The sequence below is a fragment of the Chelonoidis abingdonii genome, chromosome 1, assembly GCF_003597395.2.
Source record: "Chelonoidis abingdonii isolate Lonesome George chromosome 1, CheloAbing_2.0, whole genome shotgun sequence".
Lineage (NCBI taxonomy): Eukaryota > Metazoa > Chordata > Testudines > Testudinidae > Chelonoidis > Chelonoidis abingdonii.
Genome location: NC_133769.1, coordinates 49,593,500 through 49,613,858, shown reverse-complemented (window position 1 = coordinate 49,613,858; position 20,359 = coordinate 49,593,500). Strand labels below are relative to the sequence as shown.

Below are 20,359 nucleotides of genomic sequence, written 5' to 3'. Positions count from 1 at the left end.
GAGTGGATCAATATTTTTCATTTAAGATTTTTTAAAATTTATTTTATTTTATTTATTTATTTATTACAAAAATGGCTTTTCAGTCAAAACAGACATTTTCTGTTTCGGAATATCTGTTTTTGACAAAATTTGTAGATTTTTTTTTTTTTACAACAACAACAAGAAAATATTCTAATTTTTTGGCAACTGAAAAATTTGGACCAGAGAGGTGACACTTTTCAGTTAAACCAAAATTTGTGTCTGACTAGCTGAAAGTTTTCAGTTTTTTGGTTGCTGAAAACTAAACAATTTTCAGTGTTTGTTTGTATGATGAATACCTGAAACATTTTGTAGAAAAAATTCAACAACAATGAAAAATGTTTTGTTTTCATCAACTTTTTTTTTTTTTTGGAGGTATGGAAAATTCCCTAACCAGCTCTAGTTCTCAGCCAGATAGTAGGTTACCACACAGTTTGGGCTGGGAGGGGTACATGAGGGGAGAAATCTCAGGCTCCTTCCCCTTTTCTCTAAACCATTTCACTAAGCTTTGGCAACAGGAATACTTTGTGCCTGCCCCCTCATTCTCCCTGTCACAGGGGTGGGATAGCCTTTTCTGGGAGTTAGACTTTGCCTACCAGTGCCTAATTAGTTGCTTCCCAGGTGATTGGTTTGAGATGAGGGATCAGGTGATAGCTTCTTGGTCACCTTGTCCTTGGATAAAAGGCCAACCAGCAAGTCTTACGTGAGAGAGGTCCTCTGTCTCTTTCTATCTCTCTAAGGGAGCAGGGAGAGGACTAGGTATATGCACATGATTATTGAAAGGGGCCACCACTTGACCCCAGAGTTCAGAGGTCTTCCTACGATGCAGGAGTCTGTGAGACTTTTTGTCCTTTGTTGATGTTTCACAAATGCCAGCAGTTGGTCAGTGTCTGAGTTATCACCCAGCAATGAGGGTTGCCTACTCTAATCTTAATTATCTAAGGCATTGAAGCTAATCCTCGTAGCAAACCTTTAATGAAAGGTGCTTTTTGAACTAATAATGAACATAATGATCCTTCCAGCTGAAAGTGCAAAATCTAATGGAATAGATACAGCCATAGCTTAGCATGTCAGAAAAGGGCAAAACCTATTCCAGCTGTAAGTTGAACTGTGCTGATCTGGTGCTTAGAACAAAAGCCATTAATTGTCTTAAGTGACTCCGTATAATGATGTTTAGTAATTGGCTTTCATTTTAATACAGCTTTAAAAGGCTAAACCTCATAAACCTATGTAAAGCCTCAGTCTCAGGTATAGTAAAGGTAATAGGCACATTAGATTTAACAAACACCATGTAACCTATCTATATTTTTCCAAAATTTGTTGCAGTACTTAGTATCATTTCATCTAATTAGCCCACTGTGCAGTGAAATAAACTGAGATAGCATTCCAGTTATAGCATAAGTGGGATTGCTTTGTGAGGGAATATTTAGCAAGTTGCAAATTGATCTGGCTCATGATGTGTGCTGTAGCTTTCCCTCCGGACAGCTGGGTTTTCTCTTGCTGTACATACTGTGGTACTTTCTCTTACAAGAGGAAGGAGCATGATGCACGTCTAAAATGAAATAGAGAGTGCGGATAAATGATAATATTCATAAACCACAGTACCAGCACAGTGCATCAAGGCTTCTCATTTTCGAGCAGTGTGATATCAGAACTTATCCTACTTTTCTCCGACTGATGTGTGCATGATCATAGAAGGGGACCACAACTTGACCCAACTGTTAAGATGTCTTTCTGCAATACATGTTCTGATCATGCACGCAAGCAGTTTCAGTTTGAGGAGTTTTGTAGTGCTGCATAATGAAGAAAGGAAATCCCCAGTCACAAGCACACTGGAACACTTCCTCATGCAATATTGCACTAAAGTACAACTAAGACAACAGAGAAGTCCTGGATGTCTCAAAATGGTATAGATCCAAAATGCTGACAGGGTCTTATATAAGTTTGGAAACAAAAAAAATTAATTATAAAGAAGTTAAGGTTGAAAGTGTCCTGCTGTAGAGTCCAGCTAACAAGCAGAAACAATATTATACTTTACACAAATTCTCCAGTTGAAAATCCCCCCAGCCATTAGACTGGCTGGAGAGGAATGTCACAGCCATATCACCCTTCATCACTCATTCTCATTCCATCCATCTTACACCACCTGCTCTTTACTACTGTTGTAGTTATTTGTGTTACTGGCAGTCCCACCTGAGATCAGAGCATTGTGCTATACCAAGGTGGGCAAACTTTTTGGCCCGAGGGCCACATTGGGGTTGCAAAACTGTATGGAGGGCCGGGTGGGGAAGGCTGTGTCTCCCCAAACAGCCTGCCCCCCACATCTGCCCCCTTCCACTTCCCACCCTGACTGCCCCCCTCAGAACCTCCAATCCATCCAACCCCCGCTGCTCCTTGTCCCCTAACTGCCCCCTCCCGGGACCCCCCGCCCCAACCGCCCGGAACCCAGAGTAGGCCTGCCTCACAGTCCCCATGGCCACTATTCCAGTCTCTTGATTGGAATCACATCCCCACCCCCTGACAGGCCCCTCGGGGACTCCCACACTTATCCAACCCCCCTGTTCCCCGTCCCCTGACTGCCCCCCCTGAATCTGTGCCCAATCCAAGCACCCGCTGCGCCTTGCCCCTTATCCAACCCCCCTGCTCTCTGTGCCCTTACTGGCCTCTGGGACCCCCTGCTCCTTATCCAACCCCCCCGTCCCCTTTACCGTGCCACTCAGAGCCACATATCTGGCAGCTGCGCCACACGACCAGAGCTAAACACACTGCCACTCTGCTCAGCAGGAGTGCTCAACCCCGCCACACAGAGTGCTGCCCGTGCAGTGGCATGGCTGTGAGGGAGGGGGGACAGTGGGAGAGGGGACAGGGGCTAGCCTTCCTGGCCAGGAGCTCAAGGGCCAGGCAGGATGGTCCTGCGGGCCAGATGTGGCCAGCAAGCTGTAGTTTGCCCACCTCTGTGCTAAACACATACAAAAACAGAGTGAGAGATAGTCCCTGCCCTAAGGAACTTACTATTGAAAGAGGCAAGACAGACAAAGGGAGGGGGAAGATACAAAGGCACGTAAAGATGAAGTGACTTGCCCAAGGTCACACAGTAGGTCAGTGGCAGAGTTGGGAATGAAACCCAGGTTCAAAGTGCTGCCCAGCAGCAGTTATCCCCATCTAGGGTGATCAGATGTCCAGATTTTATAGGGACAGTCCCAATATTCAGGGCTTTGTCTTATATGGGTGCCTATTACCCCCCCACCCTCTGCCCTGATTTTTCACTCATTCCCATCTGCTCATTAATTCCCAGAAAATGACTTCTCTTGGGTTTGTTCTTGAAGATGAGAAAACCTCAAAGTATGAGACATACGGATTTTTTAATGGCGGTGCCGTTTCAGTTGGATTGTACAGGGTTTATTGATGCCAGTATTTTAGTCAGTCTGAATGGTCCGATTGACCCACCCTTCCATTCAGTTTACAGTTAGCAGTAGCTGTGCAATGAACTCATGTCACCGTGGTATTGTGAAAACCAGTGGTAATGTCCCTACTGTTTTGCAGCATGGTGCCCATGCTACAGCAGATCTGCATCACAATAGCTGCCTTCATGCAGTATGAACTGATCTCTCTCTCTCTCTCTCTCCGTATCTGTATCTTCAAAATCCATAGACCACAGAACTCAAGATTCCTTTAAATACCCATTACCGTAAATAAAGATTCATTAAAGGATTGAAAAATATTTAACTATTTTTAAAATGTTTTAAAAATACATGGAAGTATAGAAACATTAACATGTTTGTAATTGCCAAGAGCCACATACTCTACATGAGTTTTGATAGCCTGGGTTGGCCTTATGCATATTTGACACCAGAGAATAATTTGCTGGCTTCATCACTTCTCCCAAAATGTTGAAAGGGAAAAAATATCAGTGGAGCAGTGAAAGGTGTCTGCTTCAAACCAGGATGTTTTCTTACTCAGTTAGTCAGCATTAGTACAGGTCCAGTGTTTTGATAATGTAAGACTCTGTGTAAGTTGCCAGATATTATTCATGTGAAGCTAGAGGCTGCTTTTATGCCACATTTTGCCTCATCATTTTTCTCAGCAGGGCGCTGATCCACAACCACTGACGTCCACAGGAGTCTTTTCCATTAACTCCCGTGGCCATTGGAACAGGCCTCAGATATCTGAATCTGACTCTGATTCAGGCCTTTTGCGCTAGCATGATGGTAGGTGGCTGAACTAATGGGCATCCGGATTTTTCTGGGCACTGCACAGAGATGCTAATTGTTTCCGGTAGAAGCAAACATGATCATTTCCAAGGCACTGACATTTTCAAGTTTTGATTATTAATTTACACCAAGAGACCTTAGAGCAGGAAGCTACTTAAAAATTTCAAGAATTTGATTACATTTGAAACACACACTAGCTCTGTTCAACTTTTAGGTGGTTTTTTTTTTCTTCTTTGGTAATTTCCTTAGAACATTTGGAGAAGTAAAACCTCTTAATAGCTTCCCAGGGAAAACCCCTATAATGGGACTAGGGTTTTTCCTGGTGCACAGCCTAATGCTTGGTTAACCTCATCTTCCTCCTTTATTTATATTTGAGGGGAAGAGGGGCCATGATACTCACCTGCACCCTCCAATCTGACCTGAGCGCACTTGTCCCAAATGAGTTATGGCCCTTCTAAAGATGGTTAGGGGGAGGACAGTTTGAAAGGGTAGACACGAAATGGCTCACTTAAAGTCAAGAACTGGTGGCTTTCCTCACTCTGAAGCAGGAATTCTGAACATTGGTTTGTCTGAGTAGGGCTCTTGAACTTTCACCTACTCCTTCATTCACCGTTATTGCACTCCGACCCTGTCTGTGAGCTCTATGTTGCAGTAATAACTTTAAATCTAAGGGTTATAACTTACTTTTGAGACTGAAGTTATGGAGGGTCCAACAAGCTGCATTAAGACTGCGTTGAGTTTTAGACATACATCGGGGATTCAGCCTCTTTGATGTGTATACAAAATACAATGTATCCCCCACAAACATGCAGTTTGCTCTTTCGGTACAAAATACATTTTCAGTGAGTTTATGATAAAGCTGTTAATTAGCCTGAGTTAAAATTAATTTTAAAATGGGTCATTTAAAGTATCTAGTAGTCTGTGTTAGATCCTTTCCCCCCAAATGATTTGAATAATAGAATAACTACAGCCTGCAATATATTCAATTATTTCCACAAACACACTAAAAATATTTCAGACATCTGCAAAAGCCTTTGGAAGCAATTGGGATTTAACAATAATTAAAGCGAATAGGCTCTTTAGGAAAATCAGGCGGTTGAATATAGAAAAGCTAAATCCCAGCTTCCACTAATGTTCAGGCAAAACTCCTGTTGACTTCAAGGGAGCACAGTCTGACCACATGTTTTCTCCTGTGTTTAATCTGATGGATGTGGAAATACAGGTTTCACACTGGAGAACAATTTGCTTTAATGATGAAACATATGGGGGGATTAATACCTTGTGGCAGAATAATTGGCATGGGTTAATAGATGTACTACTCTTTCAATTGAAGAAAAAAGCAAAGTGACTGAACAGACATAGGCCAGATAATCAGCTGGTGTAAATCAGCATAGCTCCAATAAATTGATGGAACTATGCCAGTTTGTATCAGCTGAGAATGTGGCCCACATATTCTAAATGTCTTGTAGCCCTTTTTGTAGCAGCAATGGTATTGGGGTATGTCTACACTGGCAGAGTTACAGAGCCGCTCAGAAAGCGCTAAAGGGAAACTGCTGTTGTGTGTTCACACTGTCAGCTGCTTGCGCAATAGTGTGTTCATGCTTGTGGCACTTGCAGCGGTATTTGGAGCAGTGCACTCTGGGCAGCTATCCCACAGAGCATCTCTTCCTTTTCTGCTGCTAAGAGTTGTGGGAAGGCGAAGGGGGCCATGGGGCATACTGGGTCCTGTCCGAGTGCCCCATGATGCATTGCTTCACATCCCAGCAATCCCTGTGCTTCTGTCCATATTTGGTGCCATCTTTCAATGGTTCGTGTACCGGCCGCTATGCCTCTTTTGTCTGCAGGAATGGATCCCTCACTGTTGAACAATATGCTGCTTGCTCTCGCTAACACGTCACGAGTGGCAGTGAAGTTAGTCCTTAAACTACAAAGGCAAGAGGAGTGTGACACTGACCTTGGCCCGCATAGTAGCTATGACATGAGATTGCTTGTGGCATTCACAGAGGTGCTGACCACAGTGGAATGTTGCTCGGGAAACAAGCACCTGGAGCGGTTCAAGAACAGGCTGAGCAAGTGCAGAATGACTTTTGAGTGTGCTTTTGGCCATTTAAAGGCCTGCTGGTGCTGCCTATACAGGAGGCTGGACCTGGCTCATGATAGTATTCCTATGCTTGTAGCTGTGTGCTGTATGCTCCATGATATTTGTGAAGGGAAAGGTGAAAGCTTCACTCAGGGCTGGACCACTGGGGCTCAGCGCTTGGGGGCTGAATTTGAACAGCCAGAAACTAGAGCTATTAAAGGGATGCAGCATGGGACCATAAGGATCATGGATGACTTGAGGCAGGAATTTGAAGCTGAAATCCACTAATATTTGTTGCTATGCTTGGAAGTAAAGTGTTTGTAATGCTAGGAGGTGATTGTGATTGGTGCAGATGATGCTCTGTGAAGGTTTAAGAAAATTGCCTGTTGCTTTGCAGGGCTCTGTTTGCTTTCAGTTAATAGAATAAAGATTGCTTTCAAACCAACACAATTCTTTTATTAGAAAACAACCAGAGAAGAGAGACAAACAAAAAAACACATCAGCACTGTGGGGAATGGGGGAAGGGAGGATCCCAGGAGGAAGTGGAGTCCCAAGATGGTTAAAGATTTGTGTATGTCCAGGTATCATATGTAACCTTGTCCTTTGCAGTACAGCGCAGTGGGTACTGGGAGTCTGCAGGACTGGACTGTGACAGGGAAGGAGTGGAATGCAGTGGGTACAGACTGGAGCCAGGAGGTTGATAAGAGTGTGCTGGTGGTGTCTGGGGGGTGCATGGGAGATAGTTTTGTGACAGAGTCCGCAGGAGAGGGCGGGCATGGAGCTGCTTGGTTTGTATTGCTAGTAGCACCTGGAGCATGTCTGCTTGGTGCTCCATAACTTTTAAGAGCCGCTCTGTGGCTTTGTTCTAGCACGCCGCATTCTCCTTTCGATCCCTCTTCTCGCTGTCCCACCACTCCTTCAATTGTTGTTTTTCAGCTGCGGAGTGCATCATAACCTCACACAGAAAGTCCTCTTTAATTCTTCGTGGCTGCTTTCTAATTCTACACAGCCGTTCAGCCGGCGATAACAAAGAGGGAGGCTGGGCTCCCAAGGTCATATCTGTGAAGCCAAAATGCAACATTTTACAGAAGCGGTATTGTTTGCAACACACACAGCCGCTGTTCACATACCTATCACTAACTGGCTGAACCCAGGCAAGTCACAAGACACCCAAAATGGTCAGGAACCGCAGGGGAAGAGAAATCAATGTTCCAGGACAGTACTGTACACAGGGCACGTGGCTCTTATGGAGAGCCAGCACAGTAGAGAGGCCTTGTAATCATTACTGTCCCCACATTTTCCACAGACTGTTCATTATGGAAGATATCTCACTGCTGAGGGTGAGCAGGGAATCAAGGGAGAGTCTTCTCCTAGACTGCGGCTTCTGCCCTGGCCCTTATGTGGCTCACTTGTGTACAGGAGTGGATGTCCAGAGAGCTGAGAAAAGGCATTGTGGGACACCTCCCGGAGGCCAGTCACAGCGCTGTAATCGACCAGGGTGTCTACACTGCCTTGTAGCCCCGGCGCAGAAAGCTGTACGCCTCTCATTGGGGTGGTATTTTTACAGCACTACAACTGCACAGTTTCTGTGCACTAAGGGGTTGGCAGTGCATACAACTCGGGAGTTAAACGCAGAAAGCTGCTTTACTGCACAGAAACTTGCCAGTGTAGACATGGTCTCTGAGAAGGGAGCTGTTTTAGCAAGAAGCAGTAAAAGTTAACACCGTGGCATCCAGCAATAAGAGAGAGAGAACACGCAAAGGAGGAGAAACTAGGAGCATTGTCACAAAGATTGTATCACTAAAAATCCTCTCCACATACAATGATTTCAGCTCACTTCTGATTATTAAAATATGAATCAGTATAGACTGTGATGAAGGCAGTGACGAACTTTCCAGATGCCCTGTGGAGGAATTGGAAATATTCAAAGGGTGAAATTCTATCCTCACTTGCACGAAGTTTGAGCAACTCTGCAGGGTTTAGGGTAGATGTCCCTTCTCTCTGTCCCTCTGCGCAGGGACTTGGGGCTATTTGCTTTGTATAAATGTGGATCCAATATCCCTTCTCCCAGCTTCTGACAAGCATCATGCCAACAACAGTCCCCTTGACAGAGGGCCTATTTGGAGTCTGTGTCAAGGAGCCGGTAATGGTCTTGGAGTTCATTAAATAACACACCACTGAATGAGAAAGGAATTAAACTTTAATAAAACAATCTGGACAGCTATGTGGTGTTCCTAACCCGCCCTCCAGGGCACATCTCCAAATTCCTATGTTCATAATACTGTCCCTTATGAGGGAGCATCTCTAAATCATAATCTTCTACAAACTTATCTCTACAGTGCTCACTTCCCAATGCACCATGGGTATGGTGCTTCTCCTGAGCAGGAGTTGCTACTCTGCCCTACTCCATGGAGAGGCAATCCAGAGCTTAAGTGGACAGAGGAGCTTGAACAGTCCTTTAGGTGGACAAATTTTCCCTGATGTAACGTTCATTCAGTGTGGTTGATAATAATAAGACCTGGGTGACTGTGCTTAAGTCATCTGCTCTCAAGACAGAAAATTCTCTTTTTGCAACAGTGCCCTCTCACAACTCAACAGAAAATGCTGCTTTAAGTGATATGGACAGAATCAATATTCCACCAAGACTCCAAATGGGCCCTATATCAAAGTCCTAGTTTGTAAAGCTGGAAGGCAGCATAACTTAGTGTTCTGGTAAATCACTCAATTTCTGTCATTGAAACATTGGGAAATCAAATCCCACTTGGGCCATGTTTCTGATTTAATATGACAAACTCTAATGTTTCGTGCCCCGTTAGGTTACTCCTGCACACCGGAACTGAAGGGGAAGCACCTCGATAAAGTCTGCTGCCGTTCACCCACTGAAGTCATCATTGGCATTGTAGCAAAGTAATGACCGGCACACATGTACAGCAATATCCCAGCAGATGTTTTTTTGCAGGAATATATTAGCCTAAGAAGTGCAGTAGATTTAGTTGGCAGACTATAATTTATCAGTGACATCATCAGGGTTCCAGTTTGATTATGTCTCAAGCTTACATTTGCACTCCAGAATGAGGAACATTTTCTTCAAAAGGATGTGTGGGTGGTTTGAATAGAGCAAAGCTATTACAGTCTTTGCATTTCTCTTTCTTCTCAGTATAGCTTGAGAGTAGATGAAGCAAGCACTAATGTTTCATAGTTAGTTTGTATTTGAAAAGAAATAAAGTGCGATGGAAATCCTGAATATTGCACCTGTTCCTCAACTGGTGTAAATAAGGATTGCTCCCATTTAAGACAATGAAATCAGTGAAAGTAGGTGAATTTACACCAGCTAAGTTTTGGCTCACTATTGCTTCCAGTTTGGTTGAGGGGTAAAACTAACACAGAACTAAAAAGGACGGGGTCCGGTTCTTGACTCCACCCTGCCAGTTTGGTACTAGTGTAAATTCAGTAGAATGAAAAATCACACATACACACTCTTTAACAATTTCTAGTTCCTTCATGAAAAATATGAGAAAAGATGCATGCAGAAACAACACAAAGCTGCTGCATGGCAGAGTTTCAAGTTCTATGTGATTCTTTTCTGGAAGACAATCCTGTTTCTTACTGAATATTGAAAATTAACCACGTGCCAGTGAGGATTAATATCATACCTTCATTATCTCCTCTCCATATTTCAGTTTGTTTGTTTAGCTTCCAGGATCATTCTTAAAGACACAGAAAAGAACTTGAGTGAACCCACCCACCAACCCATGTCTTCAATCAGGGTTTTAAGTGGAAGTTTTATAGTTAGATACAAGTCTATTAGGTGTGTTCAGAAAACAAAACAATAAAGTGCACAGTGCTGGGTGTCGCCTGGGCAATATCTCTGACTTCCCATCAAGTTTGAACCTGTGTAAGTCATGGGCTAGATCACTTTGGGTGGTGCAGAGAGGTGCAGTGAGGACCATAACACTCTGGGATTGGAAGGATTTGTATGTAAAATCTGAAAGAAATTAATAGGGATCAAACCAACAGGATTCCATACAGGCTATTCCAGAGTCCTGCATAATTGAATAGGGAATGATTTCATTGCTAGAGAGTTGGGTTGGTTTGTTGATAACCACCCTATCCAATTCTAAAGCAGAGCTATTATTCTGTATTAAATTCTGGAGGATGGTCCAACAAAAAACTATTGAAAGTTGATTATTTTCTTTCAAATTCTATAGGAATTCTCCGTAAGGGACTGAGGGGGAGCAGCTGGTGATTCTACTGATAGTGCTGTTAGAAGGCTTCATAGAAGGCCAGTTAGCCTACCAGGGCTGAATTAATTCTTCCGTGGCTACGCTGGCCATGACTCCTCCCCAACCAGCATGCCTGGTTTTGGGGGCTCTGCTAGTCCTTGGCAGGGCCCCCGGTGATTACAGAATGAATTAGACTGGTAAAGCTAGTGGGTTTTTCTCCTTAGTCAATCCATCTGCCATCACTGTAGTATCTGAGCAACTCACAATCTTTGATGTATTTTTCCCTCCCAGTACCCCTGTGAGGGAGGGAAGTATTGTCATCACCATTTTACAGATGAGGTGCTGAGGGACAGAGAGACTAAGGGCCAGATTTTTAAAGATCTTTAGATGCCTAAATATGTGGATAGGTGCTTAGTAGAATTTTCAGAAAATGGGAGTTAGCCACCTACATGCTTCTGAAAGTCCCATTTGGCACCTATCTGCATCTTTAGGTACCTACCTACCTTTAAAACATCTGTCCCCACATGGCTTGTCCGAGGTCACAAGTCTGAAGCGAAGCAGGGAGTTGAACCCAGGTTCAGATTGATTCATGATTCCCCATGATAGGTTAGGCAGATGAAAGATACTGTATTGTCTGCCTTAACTACTCTGTTGGCATTTAGCTTTTCAAGAGCTTTAAAATGCAGTGATGGCATTGTGCAGTGGGGAGTGGAAAAGCCAAGTAAGTCTGTAAGTGATTTGTAACTCCTTGTGATGAACTCTGGTGTGAAAATGAACTCCTGTATGTAGAACATTGGGCTGCATCTTATCATGTGTGGGCAAGCTAATAGAGATGTGCTTTATATGATTTTATTTTTAAGGTGAGCAAGTACTGTAATTTATTCAAAGTGGGGGTGGAGCTGGTGGGGAAGCCAAAAGAGAGAACTTGTCCTGCTGTTGTACTCATGATTTCCTCTCTTTCTCTTTCAGTGAGTATGTTTTTGAACACATTAACCCCCAAGTTCTATGTTGCCTTGACAGGCACTTCTTCATTAATCTCAGGTCTTATTTTGGTAAGTATTAGATACAGTTATTTTTATTTAACAAATTTCTTGTTATCCACAGTGTAACGGACACAGTCATGATTCGTAGGGGCAACATTTGGATCTGTCTTTTGTTCCTCTTTTATGTTTGTGCAGTCCAAGAAATTCTTAGTATTTTTTTTCCAAAACAAATGCTTCAGTGTCATTTCTTTTTAAGGAAAGAATAACTGGCAGCAGCCCAGCACTTATGAGCAATCCTATAATAATTCAAAAATGAGTTTTCATGTCAAGGATTGCCATAAACAAATATAACAAAAATAAAAGCCTCCCTTATAGGGGAGAGAGAGATTCAGAGGTGTGTTCTTTTTAGACTGTTAAAGCTGGTGATGGCTGTGGTAGAGGTATCTCATTAGAAAAAGTGGGGGAATTGATACTGGTAATGAACTCAATTTCATTCTCTTGTTTCCAAAAGATGATTATTAAAACAGAGAGAAACATATTTTTATATATATATATATATCTATAGTAGAGCTGTCAAGCGATTTAAAAAATTAATCGTGATTAATCGCAGGATTAAAAAAACTAATTGCACGATTAATCGCACTGTTAAACAATAATATACCAGTTATTTAAATATTTTTGGATGTTTACTACATTTTCAAATATATTGATTTCAATTACAACACAGAATACACAGTGTACAGTGCTCACTTTATATTTATTTTTTATTACAAATATTTGCATGGTAAAAAACAAAAGAAATAGTATTTTTCAATTCATCAAATACAATTAGTGTAGTGCAATCTCTTTATCATGAAAGTTGAACTTACAAATGTAGAATTATGCACAAAAAAAACTGCATTCAGAAATAAAACAATGTAAAATTTTACAGCCTGCAAGTCCACTCAGTCTACTTCTTGTTCAGCCAATCACTCACACAAACAAGTTTGTTTATATTTGCAGAGATAATGCTGCATGCATCTTGTTTACAATGTACCTGAAAGTGGGAACAGGCATTCACATGGCACTGTTGTAGCTGGCATCACAAGATGTTTATGTGCCAGATGTGCTAAAGATTCATATGTCCCTTCGTGCTTCAACCACCATTCCATGGGACACGTGTCCATGCTGATGACAGATTCTGCTCAATAACAATCCAAAGCAGCTTTCTTTTTTGATGGTTTGGGTTCTGTAGTTTCTGCATCAGAGTGTTGCTCTTTTAAGACTTCTGAGAGCATGCCCCATACCTCATGCCTCTCAGATTTTGGAAGGCACTTCAGATTCTTAAACCTTGGGTCAAGTGCTATAGCTATTTTTAGAAATCTCACATTGGTACCTTTTGGTGTTTTGTCAAATCTGCCGTGAAAGTGTTCTTAAAATGAACAACATGTGCTGAGTCATCATCCAAGACTGCTATTACATGAAATATGTGGCAGAATGTGGGTAAAACAGAGCAGGGAACATACAATTCTTCCCCAAGGAGTTCAGTCACAAATTTAATTAATGCATTTTTTTAACGAGCATCACCAACATGGAAGCATGTCCTCTGGAATGGTGGCCGAAGCACAAAGGGACATATGAATGTTTAGCATATCTGGCATGTAAATACCTTGCAATGCTAGCTACAAAAGTGCCTTGCAAATGCCTCTTCTCACTTTCTGGTGACATTGTAAATAAGAAGAGGGCAGCATTATCTTCTGTATAATGTAAACAAACTTGTTTTGTCTGAGCAATTGCTGAACAAGACAGTAGGACTGAGTGGACTGTAGGCTCTGCAATTTTACATAGTTTTGTTTTTGAGTGCAGTTATTAACAAAAAATTCACATTTGTAAGTTGCAACTTTCAACGACAATGAGCATTGCCCTACATTAATGTATGCAGGTGAATTGAAAAATGCTATTTTGTTTTAATTTTTCAGTGAAACTATTTTTAATACAAAATACACTTTATTTCAGTACAACACAGAATAACGATATACTGAAAATGTAGAAAAACATCCATAATATTTAATATTTCAATGTGGTTTTCTATTGTTTAAACAGTGCGATTGAAACTGCTATTAATGTGTTTTGTGTTTTTTTAATCGGGTGATTAATTGTTTGATATCACTGTGAGGTTAACTGTGATTATCAACACCTTAAATGTATATTGGATATCTTTGATAATGGCCTTTTAAATATATATATTGTGACAAAGTTCCTCCTCAACCTTGGTGGGTCTGCGCTTATTGCGATTTGTTCACTGTCAGTGAGTCTTCCCCTCTTGTGGACCCACAGTCGGGTCAGCTCCTCCTGGTTAATCAGGAAGTTGGGAGGTTTGGGGGAACCCGGGCCCGGCCTCTATTCCGGGTTCCAGCCCAGGGCCCGTGGATCACAGCTGTCCTATATGCCTTCCTGTAACAGCTGCATGACAAGCTACAATCCCTGGGCTCCTTCCCCATGGCTCCTCCATACACCTCTTTAACCCTCACCACAGGACCTTCCCTCCTGGTGTCTATAACACTTTCCTCTTCAATCCCACAGTACATGCTCTCACTCTGCTCCTTCTCACTCTGGCATCCTCCCTGCCTGACTGCGGTGAGTCCTTTTTAAACCCAAGTGCTCTTGATTTAGCCGCCTTGATTGCTGGCAGGTTCTAATTAAGTAGCTATCTCTACTGCTTCTAGAAAGGTCTTAATTGGCTCCAGGTGCCTTGCTTAACCTGGAGCAACTGCCATTTGGTTACCAGGGTACTAGGGATTTGTTTAGCCTGGGGCTAACATACCTGTTTCTTAGTACTGTACTGTAGCCATCTGGCCTTGCCCCATCACAATATGCTCTTTTAAACCTCTCAGACACTGGTCTTGCAAACATATATTCTGGGGTCTGCCTTAACACCAGCATATGACTAAGTTTCCAAACCAGTGCAGCTGTTCACAAGAACTCAATCACATTGGCCACATTCACAAAAATAAAATGAGAAGAAGTGTTGAATCCGCAGGGTGTATGGTATCATAGTTATTATTATGCTGGTTTTCAACCTTGATGCTGGGAGCTAGTTTGCTACTTAAACAAGCAAGGTTTGTCTTATATTTTTATTGCTGCTCAGTCATTGTCCAGGCCTTTGTTTAAAATAAATCACATATTTATTAACTTGCTGATTACCATAGTTCTGGTCTCTCCATTTGTAGAGTGCTTACAGGAAGCTCTGCATTACAGCAATAACCTGAAACAGACATTATGACCCCTATGCCCCTCCTCACCCTATGTTGCTTGGTGCTGCGGTAAAATAACAATGCAAAAATACTGTTATCTAAGCTGATATAATGCCTTATAATCATAAGGGAGTTTCAATTCAGATCTGTATTTTACAATTTGAGCCCATCTATAGAAGAAATGTGATTCTAGATGTGTTCCCAGCACTTCCACCATCTCGTCCTTATTCTTCCCTAGTCTGTCACAACCTGGTACACAGAGAACCAGCAGATCTCAAGTAAAACATCAGGTGTGCTGCAGCTGTTCAGAGAGCTGCCTTGCTTCAGTGTTTACAAGCAACTGAAGACAATTACTTAATGACTGCACCTTGGGCATTCTTCAGAACTGCTTGAGCTGAGCCCCAAAGCACAGAACAGCTCTTCAGAGACATCACTTCGAAATATGGTTGGAGAGGTTCAGCGGTCACATTCAGACCAAGTGTTAGCTAGTGCAGCTCCTTTGAAAAGAATACATTCAAGGGAAGGTGCTGTGTATTAAATTCAATACCCTTGGAAGTTAAACATATTAACCGCCACTAACCAGCAGGGCTAGGAAGGGCGGGAGAAATATAGTGGCTCCACTAGCATAGCTCTATGCTTGGTGATGGGGAAAGAGGAGTGAAGGCAGTCAGAAGAAGTAGCAGGAGGGACTAGCTGTCCCTTTGGAAAATTCTGATGGAACTTCATAGGAAGGAAACCAACAGAGTTCTATAGAAATTCCTTCTCAATCAATGCAGTTTAATAGAGTGAGATCTTATATAGGTTTGCTTAGCCATCCTGTAGAATTCTATAGCAAGGCTGTATTCAATTCTATAGGAGGGTTGAAAAACTATAGAAGGGTTCTCCTTTTCTGTTACATTTTATGTGGCTTTTCTAAAATGGGTGACTCAAAGGAATGGGCGCTAGTGGGAGAATTACAGGAAGGAAATGGGTCTCTACCTGCGGGATATACATCTGACTTTTGTGAAATGTTGGGGAGTGATGAATGAGAGGCAGCAAGAGGCATTCAGGTCCAGGATTTGTGGAGGAACAAAAAAGGCAGCATTAGAAAGAACCAGAGGGATGCAGGTCTCTAAGTCAGGTAGTGCTGGAGCCTAGGCAGCAATGTAAGGTGGTGGGTGGGAAGCCCATTTATCCATGACTCACCAAGAGACACTGTAACTAGTTAGAGCAGAATCAGAGTCTCTGGCATGGGGGCAGAGCATACCCATTGGCAGGACCCCACCCATGGAAACTGTGCAAGAGGAGATTAAACTGTGTGAGCTAAATGTTAGATCTACTCCAATAACAGAATCTCTCTGTATGACCGGTCCACAATGAGCAAGTTGGAGGAAATAGAGAAGAGGGAGGGGAGAGGTATAAGAAAGATGGGGAGCAGAGGTGTACCCTCAGTACTGCCTTTAATTGTCTGGTGATTACGTACCACAGCTTTGCATGCATGAGAGACACATGAGATAAGTAAATTGATTAGATAGGTAAAAGCCAGGGAGTCAACATTATAGACAAGCTTTGACTGGGATGAGGGTCAGTGAACTGGGTGATGGGAAGGGAATTCAGCAGAGGAAAGCTGTGGTAAAAGTGATCTGTGGTCAATCAAGACAGCTATGGGAAGTTGTTGTGAAATAGTACTACGAGATCACTGGTCCATTTAGCCTGGTAACTTCACCTTTTCTAACTAAGCTAGCATTTCTAACAATAGGCCCAGCAATATGGTAAACTATCTAACTATCACCAAGCATAATATAGAATATTTCACAATAGGTGCAATTCCAGAACACCCATTCTTAGTACTATATTAAAAATGAAAATCTTCAAATGAAGATTAAATGAAAATCTTTTCGAAAACAAATATTCTCTTGTCCTATCTAAATTACTGTGATTTTTGTCCTGCCAGTTGTGCTTATGTTCTTTGGAATTTTCCACCATATGGTCTGCTTTGGCAGATTTCATCCCACTCTGAATTGGCTGTAATTACTAAACAGAAGGAGAAATCACAGCTACGGCAGAATTTTAGAAGAGTGGCAAGTGATGGTATAGAAGACACCTCACTCATCTCGTCTCCAATTTATAGCAATGACTCCTGATGGTGTTCAGCTTTGGGGAATAGAGTGTTATGTGCTAATCTCAGGTTGCTCATATGTAACGTGATACTTTCCCCTGTCATTTTCCCTCTCTTTTCCTCTTACGTCTTGGGTGGAATTGTGGCCCCACTGAAGTCAAAGTATGTTTTGGCAGTGACTTCAGTGGAGCCAGGATTTCACCACTTCTTTCCAGTCTGCATAGCTCAGGAAAGTAAAGAAGACTCCTTTATTTCTGTTACAACCAACCTCGCCATTAATTGTCTACATTACATAATTTAAAATGAACAGCTCAGGTGGCACAAATTAATTCCATCCTTGCTTCTGTCCCTTACAGGTCATTCATGGGATAAAATCAGGGCCTAAATAAAGCCCCTAACTGCACCACACATACAGGCATATCAGAGAACTTGGTTTCAACCCAGCTGTCCCCAGCTTGGTTCCAATTTGTAGTGTAGCAGAAATCACTTAAGAAAGAAAATTTCTGAAGAGATGATATTTTGTTTTTCTGATTCTGTCTCAGGCTGCAGACTAGACTCCCATATATCCTGAGCAAAGCACTGGAACACCAGGATCTGCTGTTTCAATGAAGCAGATGTACACATTTTCAAAGGTGCTGTGCACCTTACATTCTCACTGATTTCAGTAGGAACTGGAGTTACTAGGCACCTTTGAAAATAAACCTACTATCTGCTACAAATGAGGGAGAAACATTTTGAAAAACACATAAATGACTTAGGAACCTTAGTCCCATTTTCAAGGGACTTAAGCATTTAGAGTCATTGGGGCTAGGGTGGTGTTTATGCAATGTATACAGTACTTAATTTGAGTCCAGGGCTAAGCCCCAGCACCTCTACACTTGGCAGTTCATAGCCCTGGTGTCTCTGGGCTTGCCACATTGGTTATGAAAATAAAAAAATTGCCTAGAATCCAGAATTCACAAAAATCAGGATGCATTTATGTTCTTAGCTGTCTGCAACCAACTGCCCAGTTTGACAAATGCTTGTGAACCTGGCTCTGTGTGTTTGCACAGCCTTGTCTCCTTTCCTCTCCTCTCCTCCACGAGTTCCTTTTGTCCCCTATTCTTCCCTTTTGATTTCTTCAAGGGGAGCAGTTTCTGGGACTTGAAGTTGTCAGAAAGCACTGTGAAGTAACTCCGTTCAGCAGTCTCCATGTAATAAAGTCCTCCCACCTAGGAAGTGCCACCTAGAGCTCAGTGAATAATGGATTTATCAATTCTCTGGCTTTGTGCGCTGTAGGATGTAGAACCACATACATGTTCGTTGAGCTCCTGTTTTATGTAAATTGCCAGCCCGTATTTTGGGTGCTAATTGCTGGCTATGAGTTTATAACCATTGATTTTGTGAGTTAGGACACTCACCTAGGATGTGGGAGACTGAAGTTCAAATCACTCTTCTTATTTATACAAAGTGGAACAGCCCCAGTGAGGAGATTGAGAAACCCCACATCAGAATATCCGATAGTCCAGTGGCTTGGACACTGTCCTGCAGTATAGAAGATCCAACTTCAAATCCCTTCTCCACATCAGGCAGAGGGAAGAAATAAATCTGGATCTCCTACATCTTAGGTGAGTGCCTCACCCGTTGGGCTAACACTGATAAATTAAGTGGCAGTACCACCACCATCTCTTTTTCCTCTGCCCATTTTGTGACTGTAGTCCTCCTTTTCAGTTCCAAACAAAATGTTTCATTTCAACATTGCCAAAATCTTTGGATTTTTTTTTTTTGTGATGAACTTGATACAAACCCCTGAATAGTTTCGGTCAACTCAAATCTGCATTTTTGGGGAATAAACTATTACTCTGAAAAAATTCTTCCATCGCTCTGGTGCCACCTTTTCCATATTGTACCGTGATCCTCAACGTTTTCTAGCTACGAGGCTAGGCATTATGGGACACCTCTATTGCTCATTCAGTAGAAGATGACGATCTACACGCAGTCCACCCTGTTAAGTGGGAAACCATGACTAACATCATAAAACTGGTGAGCAAACATCGATTGTCAACCTCCTGGTCCAAAGAGCAACAAAATAAGCCTACCTTTTCAGGGCCAATATAAAAGGTAGATTGCACATGGGGTAAAGCTCTGCCAGTTGAACGTTGAAGGCCTCTCACTGTCTAAGTGTGACTACCTGGAGAAAATGCTGAAGATAACCAACATCAATGTCCTAACCCTCCAGGAGACACATGTTGCAAACAAAGAAAAAGCTTGTTGCTACAAAATCAGTGGCAATCAATTCATAGCCAGCAATTACCATACAAAATATGGGGTAGCAATTTACGTAAAACAGAAGGTCAATGAATATGTGGCTCTACCTCCTACAGCGCACAAAGAAACAGCTACGATATCCTTGCGCATCGGCAAGCTAATCATCATTCATGTTTAAACCATCTGGTGCATAGTGGCCTCAACCAGCTCTGCAAAATCCACAGGACTGTGCTTATTTGTGAACAACTGTAATAGTCACCACACAGAATGGGCCTGTGCAGCAAACAATATTGAAGGTGAAGAACTGATACACTGGGTGCTGGCAAATGATATGCTTCTCCTTTTTGATACAAAACCGTGAGACACTTTCTACTTTTCAAGGTGGTGCAGAGGATACTGCCGTGACCTGATATTCATCTCTAAAGATGATACAGGCACACTGATACCGCATTGCGGATCACCCTCAGTGACTTCCCAAAGAGCCAGAATAGACCAGTACTGACCCCAAATCCCAGTTCTCTACTCAAAACTGGCACTGTGCTGGAACTTCATAAAAGCAGACTGGGCCACTTTCAGTATGACTGTGGACAGGACAATCTCCCATATTTTCCCAATGCCGAAGACTTTGACTGTTTTATTGTGCTCCTCATCTCTGGTGTAAAGAAGAAGATCCCCGAAGGCACAGGTCATTGAACACTCCTTGGCTCTCTACAGTCCAGCAAGAGCTCCTCCACAAATCTGATGAGTGTGGAGACCCAGAAATTGGAATCTCTGGATGCAGCAAGACAGAAATGGTGGCTTCAATGTGTAGAAGGTCTAAACTTCACACACACAAGCAGACGCACCTGAAATCTGCTTGAGACACCTGGGGGCTGCAAATCCCACACAGGCCACTAGGCTGCAGGTGAAAGCCAACGCCATCACTGCTAAACTTTTGTAGACATCAGACCAACCAGTGAACAAACAGTATCTCAGATAAGTCCAGCATCAGCCTTGGCAAGTGATGTCCAAACGCGCTCCATTGTCCCAATGGACATTGATGCAGTCATTGCAGCCAAAAAATTGGGAAAAGTGGCAGGAAAAGATGGTATCTCTCCTGAGTTCCTATATAACCTTGGCCCACTCTCATGGAAATGGAGGATGCAGCTTTCTGGAGACTAGTGAAATCCCCCCATATGGAGAGAAGTCAAGGTCATTGCACTCATAAAGCCTGGAGAACCTGAAGATCACTCTTCTAGTTATAGGCCAATCTTCTTTTTGAGCACC

General features: G+C 42.5%; 1 protein-coding gene across 3 annotated transcripts in view; it reads left to right on the top strand.

The window, feature by feature from the left end:
• Window positions 1-20,359, top strand: part of ST7 (suppression of tumorigenicity 7) — a 253,873-nt gene that overhangs the window by 119,557 nt on the left and 113,957 nt on the right. For all 3 annotated transcript variants that reach the window (XM_032803955.2, XM_032803953.2, XM_032803956.2), the window contains exon 2: window positions 11,502-11,584. In XM_032803955.2, coding sequence (XP_032659846.1) covers window positions 11,502-11,584 — 83 coding nt within the window. The remainder of the gene's footprint in view (window positions 1-11,501; window positions 11,585-20,359) is intronic.